The following is a 12,561-nucleotide window of genomic DNA, read 5'->3' on the forward strand; positions in this document are numbered from 1 at the left end:
TTTTACTTCTTGTGGAATTGGCTTAATTTTCTTCTTGTTATGTATTTGGCTTTGTTTGGCAGGATATTGGTATAGATAATTGGTCATTGACTCACGGTGCCGTGCTTGGACATGCTTTTCTTTCTTTATTTTAGAAAAAATTAGTGTCCGGTTCATAATTACTAATGTTCATTGACTGAAATCTTAGTAATTTTCAGATTTTGATCAAAGTTCCTAGTATTAATGTGTTAATGAATTTATATGTAAGTTACATAATTTTCAAAATAAAAATTAGTAGTTGGTTTAGAATTTTAATACTCTCACCCTTATTAAACTCCTAATTAATTTTCAATTCAAAATATTTCTATAATAGAAAAATAAATATGAATAAGTTTGCACCCATTAATTTTTTTTTATAAAAAGACTTTTAATTTTTAAATCTTAATTGTACCCATTCTTATAATTTTTGTAATTTTTTTAAATCTTAAATTTACTCATTCAAAAATATATCAATTTGTTATATGTAAAATATATCATTTTTACTATAAAATGTACCTTTTTTTATATATAAAATTCATTCTATTTTTTAATCTATTTTTTTTAACTAACATAGGTACATTCTATTTCGTTGATTTGAGAATATATCCATGTCAAGTTTAATTGAAGAAATTTAATAATGTTATCAAGCTTAATATTTTTTTTTTTTTTTTTGAAAAATGTACTCATGTTTTGTTACAATATTTTTTTGGTTAATTTTGATGAATGTACCCAAGTTTATACATACATACAATATATTGGAGAGCATAATTTATCATTTAATATTTTTAATTCCACAAATTATAAGTTTTATTTAAAATCTCATTAATATAAACAACTAAAAATATCATTTTTTAATTTAAAAAATATAATAATCTACTTAGAAATACATTATTGTATTAATGTTAGATACTTTGATAAAAAAAATGAAAACCAATTAGGTTTCAGTCATAAAATATGAACTGCTAGGGACTGCATCCAAAGCCTCCCTTTATCTCTACTAATTAATAAAACACTCATTGTCAATCAAAAACCCTATGAAATTACCAGTTTAACCCTCTAATTAAAACAGAACATGAATAAGAAATATGGAGCAGAAATGTAATTTCACACAACTAAATTTTGCTGTTTTTTTTTCAAAGCCTCACCTACATGTAATCCTAACATATCTCTAATTAAAAAAATTAAAAAAAAAACTTACCACTCCCACATTCTCTATCAGACTATCACTCTCTTCCTCTCTCCTTCTATTTCAAAAACAAAAATAAAAAATTTTCTCACACACTTTGTGTGTGCCCATATGCTAATTTTATTTAGTTTTATACAACCACGCGTCGAAGGATGGAGAATCATCCTAAAACTTCAAATAAAAAAATATACTTTTAATTAAGTTATCTTATTTAATTATATGAGACGTGTATGTTATAGTGCATGCAATATGATGACTGCAAGTTTGAAGCATGTCATATATGGAAAGATTTGCTTGTAATGTTGAAAGCTCTAATATGTTGGATGCGAACTTGTTTCTATTGAAAGTAATTAAGTAAATCGTAAATGCTCTATAAATAATACTTTGGCTAATTAAGAGCATGGGACAAGTAATTTCATGAAAACATTCAGTCGTTACAAGTATAACAAGTAATAACTAAGACGCTCCAAAGTATTTGGTACTCGAACATATAATTAATACTGTAACACATTTATTTCATTAAGATTGAAATATTACTTAAGATTTTGATATATTTTTTTGTCTAAATCATAATTCCGAAGATAAGATATTAGTAGATTTTTTTTTTTTTGAACAAACGATATTATCTATATTAAAGGAAGGTGATGGGCTAGCAATAATGTACAGTTCAAAATCTCCTTTAGTGAGAATCGAACCTAAAACCACTAAACTGTAGTACTAAATGACAAATATTTGTAGTTACAATTTAAGAAACTAGTGTTATGGGTTTATATCATTAATATTATTCTATAAACAATCTATGTATTCTGTTCAACAAAGGCTATATTTATGTATTAGAAAAACCTAATCTTTTCATATTGCCTTTTTTTTTTTGTGTGTGTGTTAGGCTTAAATGATGTCATATTTGATAAGTGAAGACTGCTTAGAGTTTAAATCCCTTGAATTTATTTCTCATATTACCAATTGTTTTTAGAATTGAAAAATTGGATGCTCACATCCTAATAAATAACAAAGAAGAATCTCATTACAAGAGAGATGCAACTAATAAAATTATTATGGGCATACCCTTGGAAGGTCCTATGTTCGGTACCTCCTCTTTCTCTAATATCATTCATATTAAAAAAATAATCCTAATTAGTGTGTTTGTTTCTACCAAAAATTCATTTCAAATGGTCATTCAATACTATGCTATGGTGATATTCATCTTCACTTGGAAGTGTGAGGTCTTAGGTTTGAATCTCATGAATGACGAATTCCACACCAAATTAGGTTGTTCATTATGTGACTTAGCCAAACTTTTCTCTTTTAGTGTAAAAATATCGATATACTAAAAAAAATTCATTTTAAATGTTCTGAATCTGATACATAATACGTTGAACAAATAATTGAATGCATCTCTCTTTAAAAACTAAAATTATACTAATAAATATTAGTTTAATACAAAACTATACTAATGAAGATTTAAGAACGATGTTAAACCAATAAATTCAAGTTCAGTTAATCTAGCCTTGCAAGTCTTCATGCTTGAAGAATTTGGACTTAAAGACTTACTTTTAGAAAAGTCACCATCTTTACGACCACTTTTGATTTGATCCTAATTAAATTTGTGCTTAATTTCGATTAAAAACAAAACGCAGCCGTGTAAGAATACTCATGCTGCCGCCATTTTTAATAGTCAATAACAAGTAATCGCAGGTAGCTAGCTGGGCTGTGACATTTCTGCATTCACCAAACTTTAGGTGAGCACATACACATCAAGTTAGGATGAGAATATTTACAACTTATTGGGGGCTTAATTTGACTTCAAAACTACTTTCGTATACAAATTCTTCTTTGAGTAAAGGATGGATTTGAAAATGGTGCAACATTTGAAATCCTTTCTTTTCTTCACTCTCAAATTTATGTGAGTTTTATTAGTAAAATGTTATCAACGCTTTTCAGATGCGTCATTTCAATTGAAAATGCGATAGTGATTTTGCTGTAACACAGCTATATATTTGTAATTATCTCTCTCTCCTCATTTGGGTGTGACATGATGGGAGAGTCACAAAGAATTTTCCTCAAGAAAGTAAAAAAAATGTAAAATGTTTAAAGCTTGTTTGGTACTCCATTTTAATTCAATTTTTTAAACTCAAAACACTTTTTCAAGTTTTAGGCATTAAAAACTTGTTTGGTATGACTGTTTTCAAAAAATAAATTCAAGACTAACCTAGAAATATAGCATATTCTCTAAAAACACCAAAAATGATTTTTTTAGAGTTTTTAAAATTAAAGCTCACTCTTTTCTTTTCCCTCTCCTCCCCTCGCATCTCTCTCTCTCTCTCTCTCTCTCTCTCTCTCTCTCTCTCTCTCTTTCTTTCTGTTTTTTCCTTCTTTCTCTCTCCTTTAATCCGCTCTTTCAATTCTCTCTTATTTCTCTCTCTCCTCCTCTCCATCTCTTAGGGTCCTCTATGTTCTTTCTCTTTTTTTTGCAACCCCCTATCTTTGTTCAGTTTAAATTTTAAGATCTAAACATTTTAAATCTCATTTGAAACGAGTTTTTGAGTTTTAAAGTAAATTATTTTTAAGAGATGTTCTTATGATAAGTTTTGAGAAATGATTAAATTTTTTGAATAAGATACTAAACATACCTTTAACTTTTTCTTACAATTTTTACGAAACCTTTTGCAATATACTGTGTGCGTTCTACGAGTCATAAATATGAGACGATCCCAGGAAATGCAATGTTTTTTGGAGCCCAGGAGAAACTATAGTTACACTAAACATCCTCCATATTATTATTAACCTAAAATACAACGTACAACGATACTGAGAATTACAAAAATACAATAACGGTAACAATGTCGCTACATAGGCCCTCTTCACAACACCTAAAAGGCATTCGAACCCAAACTCAAATCATCCTCACCTTTATTTGTCTCTTGGTTGGATTTGGAGGGAGAGCCTCGAGTTTATACATGAAATTTAAGCTGGAAAAAGAATGTGCCGCTTACAAAATTGACCCTTAGAGTACCAAGTATTATGTTAACAAGGGAGATAGCGGCGGCTCGCCATGCATAGTTTCTTCATACGGGTTCAAACAATGCACTGGGGTGTGAAGCGACAAAACGCTGTATGGTTCCCTCCCTTGCGCTACATGCGGCCAACTACAGTTTCTTGATCTCATTTCTTTTGAGCTTATTCTGGTATCCATAGATGTTGAATGAGATGAGCATAATTGAGATATGGGCCGCATCCGAGATAGCCTCCCATTTGAGGAGATTTTGGCTTCGCAGTTCAACTGTCTTTGACAAGTGGCTTTCAAGTTTACTTTTCGACCAACCACCGGAGGGAAACTGACTGAATCAGCTGAGGGGCAACTAGAGGCGTCATTGCACGAGGGAATAGTTGTGTTCAGCATTGCTCTACTCTTTTTCCAGGACAAAAATGCTTGTTGTAGCCTGGATGGAACCTGCACAACAACAAAAAGTCGTAAGAACTAGTTCAAATTGACAGGCATCACTCAAACTGCATTCTCTGACAACAGGGCACTGTCTGTTGGATATGTTACAAAAATATTCAAAACACCAGCTGATATACCGATTAAAAGTCTTGACATTTTATGTGTCAATCACCGGCATCTGCTTTCAAATACGGAGTATTATCATGACTAATGCAGGGTAATATAAAATAAATGCCGTTGGCATCATTCAGAGTGCCCTCAACCCTTCTAACTTATTTCAGACAAACAAGATGGATTAGAAAGTGACAGTGTTGATGATCAAATCCATTAGACATTGCCTAACTTTTGAAGGACTACCATAAGTTGTAACTACTTGACGGATATATAAATAAGCTCCCATAAGTAAAAAAATCATTCGGTTAAGTGAAATTTTAAATCTGAACTACCATAATAACTGCACATCAATAGATGCACACACCCAGATTTATGGTATTCTGAAAATTTAAACTTTTTAAAACTCTTAATTCACAAGAAAACAGATCCATGGTTATCTCATTTGTAAGTATAACCTACGCTTTAATTACATACTTTGTATTGACTAATTAACTCATTGTACCAACTTATACATCACTTGTGTATGCTATCAAAATTCTTCTTGGCAAGGAATAGTGATTAATTGCATAGAAGCATATTTCACATGGAAAGATGTCGAAGTCTGTAGTTCATATAAACAACCAGAGTTCTTGTTTCAATCATGAAAGCAATCAAGTTCAACAGTCTAAATCCTTAATGCAAATATAAACTGTCATCAGCTCTAACTAGATACAAAAGACAAGTCAAGCCTCTACAGAAGGGGATTAATGAGTTTAGAAATCTAATCGTCATGACTCATCCATCAAATAGTATACAGCACAACTAATCATTAAGAGGACACCACACACAAGCTTTTCACCCAAGCATACCAAATCCTTATTAAATAATATAAATACAAACCTGATGCAGTAACATATAAGTCTATGATTGCCAATCCAAAAATTTTACAAAGTTGCTTGGCTATGAGGAAAGGAAAAGATGCTGATTTTATTCAAAACCATGACATCATTTGAACTACCACAATATAAACTTTCCTACCGACCGAGCTAATATATTGATTGGCTATGGTTTTCATTTTTGGTAATCTAAGGCATTGTATAGCATATATATATGTCTTAACATCACAAGACATTCTATTTAATAACGCTGACTTATAGCAACATTTTAATGAAGTGAAATTCCAAGAAATATGTTGTAAAAGAAAAGTTCAGAACTCACTCCAGAGACAAGGCTACATGAAGCAAATGCCAATGAAGACGAAGAAAATGGAGATTTCCCAGGTTTGTTTCCCTTCTGGCCATTTTTAGTTGCATCTTGATCTGCAGTTGCAGACCCAAAACTTGATGGCGCAACATCATCCTCATCTTCCTCTTCCTCTTCCTCGTCCTCGTCCTCTTCATCCTCTTCAACTAAGGGTTTCTCATCTTGCTTTGCCGATGCAGCAGAAGTGTCTTCTTCCTCCTGCAAACTCATTTCCGCCTTCTCTTCCTCTTTCTCTCTCATCTTTAACTCCTCATCCATATCCTCAATTACCTCTTCCAGGCACAACTCAGCCTCTACAAGTTCAAGTTCTTTTTCAATCAACTTCAACTTCACCTCACTGGCTTTCCTCTTCTCTTCAGTCCATTTCTCTACTTTTTCAAGAACGGGCTTGCATGCATTTTCCACTGCTGATACCACACGCATCCATAAATTTTTCTTCTTCACACCAACATTCCTTCCATAGAAATCATCAAAACCAAGGGGAAGGAACTCCACCTTTTTTGGGTCCACCTCTTCCCCATCTTTCAGAAGCGGCTGCCAAAACAAGCGCACCCCATATTTTTCATCATTGATATAGTTGATTAACCGTCCAGTTCGTGTGTGTAGGATTATGGGATCTTCAGTATATACAAGCTTCGATGGGTCTTCAGGATCAGGCTCTGGTTCCTTGTTAAGAAGAACAAATTCTGGAGTTTCATCTGATCAAGCAAATGTAACATACATTAGTACTAGTAGGCAACTTAACTTTGTCCTTTTTGGTGGAAGACCAAACCACGCATTTATATTCAGAGAAGCACAAAACTAAATGGAATTTGATGAAGCCAATGGCTTATGTGGACAGGTGACACCTATCAAATTTTACAATGGAAGGATAAAAGGGTTCATAAAATTGAGTTTGTCGTATGTCTGGAAGATCCCTAACATTCTGCTTCTTACTTCGGAGAAAGAAGGAAAAAGAAATTCATGTATGGGTGGATGTGCAGAGCAAATTTTTTGAATGAATGCGAGATGAAGAGGGCGTATGTCTATGGATGATGAAATTAATACCCTTTGACCACCAGTATTCAAGCTCAGCAGGCATGGGTATCCTCAGTGGAGCTTTATAGAAGGAGTTCAACCACATTTCCCTTTCTTCATCGACCTCATGCACATACGTTTTCCAATAATCAGGTACCTGACAAAGAAGTATAAATACTTTTCTATGAGAAAAGAAGTATTACATGCTCAACTTCTTAAACCTGATCAATCAATTTCCTGACTAATTAAGTATATTGATTTACTTTCATTTTTTGTTACGTGAAAAATTTTACCAGCCATAAACAATTGATGATAACTTACTTCATAAAATTGGTTTATGAAGCCTGGTGCCATCCAAACATCATCATCTTCATAAAAGTAGGGATGTTGAGGATCACCATAAGGTCCCCTTTCCTCCCTAACCACTTTAAAAGAAAAGAAATTCCATTGTCATGAACAAAGGAGAAATCACAGAGTCTACAAAAGCTGAACGGATCTTATGGTATAAACCAGATCTAAATGATGCAAGCATTTATAATAGTCATTCAAAGTTCAAAGTTCCTATGTACGTAATCTACAAAATCAACTAAATCTGCATTTTCTGAGAGCCAGATTATCAAAAAATATTAATAATAAATGGAGCAAGGCCCCAAGAAGGGCTGTATTCCAACACAACTAAATGTATGCAAACCTATATGGGGTGTTGAAGAACTATTGGTATCTCTTCGGTAAAAATAACATGTACATTCCATAGCATACTGAAATGCTATCATTTTTTTTGGTCAATGTCCTCAAATACTGTCTATATGGACAATTTTACACCTAAATCTGTGAATAAATATACTAAAATATGTAGGCCATATTCCTGACAATGATGGTATATGTTTTAGTGCATATTTAATTAACCTCTGGCCAGAAACGTCCAACAATAAAAGTTGAGTACAAATTTTCAGTTTCTACAAGATACAACAATTCACAATTTAATTTTATGGAAGGCAATTATTGGTATTAAAAACATACTTCCATCAGGCTTGTTCACAAACATCCGAGCCTTAGCAGCAGCCACTTCTGCAATACCCGCGTGCATCTGAAAGCAACCAACACATAAGAGAAATCTTCACACAGATGGTAACTTTCGCCTCTGTATAATACATCAAAGAATGAACATATATTTTTACCGCTGATACATCCTCATCACAACCAGTATCATCCTCCACTAACTCCCCAAAATAGAACCGACCCTGCATGCAAATAGAAGGTAAAGTACCTTAACTCAATAACCATAATATAGTATCAAGCTGTTATACACTGAGGAATGCAAACAAGGGTAAAACTTTCACATTATTTGGTGCCGGAAATTCTTGGCATGCCCTACAGGTCATTTGATTTCTTTCCACCGTAAACTTTTTTCACTGGCATCCTCTACAAGCATCCTTTATTGCTAAAGAGTATACTGGGATTTCCCACTTTCCCACAATTATTAGAGATAGGCTGTCGTTGTAACCTAGGGATCTAATTTTGAGTTAAGAGATGTTATTAAGTTATTACGAAGCCCTAGGGTAGTTTACAACTTGGTCTACAACTCGTAGATTGGGAGACGGAGTCTATATCATATTAGGATTAGAAGTAGCAGAAAACAATAAGAAAAAGTATCAATGTTTTATGGAAACATGGGTGGTCTCAATTCACAGGAATAGGAATAGTCATACCAGTATCATTATAGGTCAAGGGAAGCTATAGATATTCTCTAAAATATAAAAACTGAAAATGAAACTTGAAGAAATATAAAACTAACTAATGATGCATCACTGAAAACTTACAGTACTGAAGTTCATAAAAGAAAGCAAAGCATTTATACCGGTACATCAGTTTTGGTATTAAAGCTATTTTTTTCCAAATCAACTAGCCATGTCTTGAATCTCAACAACCCTCTTTCTAGAGAATAATATGTCTTACTACCCCATACATGGTTTAACCTAATTTCTTGGATGTTGCTTTGTGTATTTTATTGTGACAAACAACAGGAAAAGGTCTCCATTTGTACTTGATAAGAGGCAATAATTCTCCACTCTTTTGACTTCTTCCATATCTTAAAGCTTACTCTATGTGTTCAGTGAATTTTTTAAAAGAAATGGCTTAAATTTCATGCACCTACATAAATGGTACGCTCGTTGATTTCATATACCCCACATCCATGCATTCTGGCATGCTTCCACTGACCAGCATAACGATATCGACCTTTCTCCCTGACAAAGAAACATCATTAGATAAAATCACAAAACCAGTTTCAGAAAAAGAATACCTATTTATATCTTGTACAGCTGTACAGTAAAATTTGCAAATGGCTTGATAAATGGTAAATCAAAATTGTAAATTACAAGCCCTCAGGCCCATTTCACCTCTTCTGATTGGCAAAAAGGTATATATGCCAAAAGCTAGCTACTCTATACTCACATCTAGACTGTATGGGACTATTTCAGCACCAGATATTTGCTGGTGGCTTGTTCTGACATTCTTGATACCATCAAAATAAGATCCTACGGGTTGGCTACTAAAGAAGGGGAAGTGGTATCTTAGTCAATACGATACCACTTTAGGAACTCAAGCCCATTGACCAACTATCTCACTTGATTTTACTTGATAATCCATACAAATAGCCATATCAGGATTACATATTGAAAAACTAACCACATCTTACAATCTTAAATAAATCAAATCATTAATATTACACAGAATTCATCAAAAAACAATCCTATTACAACCAATGTAACATAGAAGCCTATAACTTACGGTTTCCTCCCAAATTGTCTGATCCACTCTTCACTTTCATAAAACGGTACTTCAGTCTGCCCACCTGCTAGAAGAATGCTGTCTTCAATATCCATCTCCAGCCATTTCTTATCTTCTGGGGTCATATAATCTCTTGATATTATGTGCCCTTCAGCACGCATTTGCGCTTCAAGCCTTACAAGAGGGTAACAAGTACCTCAATTAGTTTATACTGCACAGAAAAAAATTCTTAAAGAACCAACTGCCATGATATACCAGGGCACATATATATATAGGGATAATAAACTTACTTGGAACCTGGAATAGGCTCTATATCAGGTATATCAACTTCAACAACCCCATGACCCTCCATGTTATTTTGAAGCCATTCACCTTCATACCTACAAAAAGGATATGAAATTTTATTTCTCACATAAAAAGAATGAACTAATTGCAAGCTAGCCAAATTAATAAACTTAGATAAACATAAACAGGGTGGGGGCCTCAGACAAGGCAAAAGTAACAATGCCCATTTATCTATTTATTTTTTCTAATATATTGAACTTGAAAACTACTCTAACCTGACGGAAAAGAACCATAGTGATAGAGTAGACTATATGTCCTGCATAAACTCTTTGATACAAGCTTTGTCCACCACACCCTAGGATGCAAATGTCAAAATACTCACCATCCCGTCATATGCCCCATCAAAACAAAATAAAGAAAGATACGTTCGCTCAGCCCATCTTTCTTTCACATTTCTGTGTCATTTCATCATTCTCTTCTAGCCATTTTAAAGATGTCCAAGATAGTCGTCGACATATAAGAGTCACAACTGAAATTAGTAAATTATATACAAACCTGACAAGTCCCTGCTCGGCAACGTAGACTCCTTTCCCATGAGCCAAGTCATCCCAGACAGTGCCCTCATACCTTCAACAAAGACCGTCATAGCATAATGTGATAAGAAACATGATAAGTTAAAACACCAAAAAGCAACAACTTTTAACATAAACGGAGTAAAAATACGATCTTTGCAGGAATGTAGAGAATGAACATTCAATTGACAAACTAACTATACACAAATTTGAAAGCTGTAAAGAAAGAAACAAAAACATACGTGCTTCCATCTTCGAAAACATAGCTAACCCATTTGAGAAACTCCTCAATCCTATCCATTTCCTCAATCACAGCCTTGGGATTGGAAATGTCATAGTGGTCATCCGGTATAGCTGGGTAAGGCTTCCGGTACGGGACATAAAACGGGGCAATTGGAGGGTCCTTGCCGGCCTTAATCTCCTCCCGGACAATGTCCCACTCTTCCTCATCAGCCCAAACCGGGTCCCACCCGGGGTTGGTCATCTCCAACGGAGCGTCCCCCCATAACTCCTTCAAGTCCTCCTCCCTCCAATTCTCCGGGTCCTCTGGAAAATCGAAAAGGTCCTCATAAAAGACATAGCTTTCGTCCTCCTCGTCCTGCCTTCTCCTCACTCTCTTCCCCTGGAGCACCTGAGAGAAGAGCTTCATGTTCACCTCGGGTGTATTATCGGCCTCGGGAATATCTTCGCCGGGTCGGATGTACTTGAGTGAATCATCCGCTTCACCGCCATCTGGGCCGCCACCACCTCCATCTCCTTCGTACTCGGACGACTCGTCGGAGTCGTACTCAGACTCTGAGTCGTCGGAGGAGGAGAGATTTGCTTTTTCCTCATCTGGGTCGGAATTCGAGTCGGATTTTTGGTTCTTGAGTTGGGATTCAGTGGGTTTGGGCGAGTCTTGGTCCGGCATTGTTGGGGGGGGGGGTCTGGGGAAGAAGAAGAAGATAAGGTAGAGAAGCAGCTGCAGAGACAAAGAGGGTTTTTGCAGTTTGGTGTTCTTTACACATTAAAATTAAAAAACAAAAAAACAAAAAACAAAAGCAAAAAAACAAAAAATAAATTAAATCTTAGCCCATGTCTTCAATTTGGGCCTGGGTTACTCAATTGAAGACCAAATAAACTGAAAATTTTCACATGGGTCCGAGTTTGACAAATGTAAAGGCCCAAAACTATTTCCAACAATCAATATTTTAAACTGCTCTAATTCTAATATATGAGAAAGAGATCAATGTGCAAGTAGGCAAGTACATTGCCTTACATCCAGTGTTTGAAATATCCTGGATATGATCGATATTTCTACGAAAATATCTATAAACTCAGGGAACGATATGGAAAAAGGGGGTGAAGTTTAGACTTCACCCCATATCCACGATATTTCTGAAAATCAGTCAATTTCCTCGATATTTTCAGGAAATATCTATGAGCCTATGCATTTTTTTATTTTTTTTCATTTCTTTCTTTATGGTTTTAGTTTACTTCAATAAAACTTGTATTGCTTTCATGACGAAAATTTCAATTAAGTTATTATAATTTATTTTTTCTAGTGAAATGCTTTATTTTATTACTTGTCATTATAAGGAAGTTTTTATTCTCACATGTCACATACTTATTGTTTACACAATATCTAATCATTAATTCTTGATTCATACGCGTATTGTGGCTTCATATGACATTCCCTAAAAAATAAATTTAAATTTCTATGTTTGTGAGCAAATTTCCATCATTTTCATCAAAGACAATCGATATCGATATACAATATATTCATTGATATTTTCATGAATTTGCCTATTGATATTTCCACCGATGCCGATATTTTTAACATTGCTTACATCTACCTTTTTCCAAATTCTTTGTGGGGTGGTTTTATGTTGTCCCAAGTTATCATCCTACTTCGT

General features: G+C 34.2%; 1 protein-coding gene and 1 long non-coding RNA gene across 2 annotated transcripts; one reads left to right on the forward strand and one right to left on the reverse strand.

Annotated features, from left to right (window-relative positions):
• Nucleotides 1-3,957: 3,957 nt before the first annotated feature.
• Nucleotides 3,958-11,657, reverse strand: LOC126615488 (protein TIC 100-like). Its single transcript, XM_050283305.1, has 11 exons — nucleotides 10,909-11,657; nucleotides 10,650-10,721; nucleotides 10,100-10,189; nucleotides 9,810-9,983; nucleotides 9,175-9,265; nucleotides 8,198-8,260; nucleotides 8,040-8,106; nucleotides 7,341-7,444; nucleotides 7,050-7,176; nucleotides 5,958-6,700; nucleotides 3,958-4,655 (listed from the first exon to the last, which is right to left on the reverse strand). Exons 1-11 carry the CDS (start codon nucleotides 11,574-11,576, stop codon nucleotides 4,224-4,226), a joined length of 2,631 nt encoding a protein of 876 aa, XP_050139262.1. The 5' UTR covers nucleotides 11,577-11,657; the 3' UTR covers nucleotides 3,958-4,223.
• LOC126615490 (uncharacterized) lies at nucleotides 6,613-7,271 on the forward strand. The gene is made up of 2 exons (XR_007620811.1): nucleotides 6,613-6,733; nucleotides 6,844-7,271. It is a non-coding gene; the product is annotated as an uncharacterized LOC126615490 (long non-coding RNA).
• Nucleotides 11,658-12,561: the final 904 nt, after the last annotated feature.

The sequence above is a fragment of the Malus sylvestris genome, chromosome 3, assembly GCF_916048215.2.
Source record: "Malus sylvestris chromosome 3, drMalSylv7.2, whole genome shotgun sequence".
Taxonomy (NCBI): domain Eukaryota; kingdom Viridiplantae; phylum Streptophyta; class Magnoliopsida; order Rosales; family Rosaceae; genus Malus; species Malus sylvestris.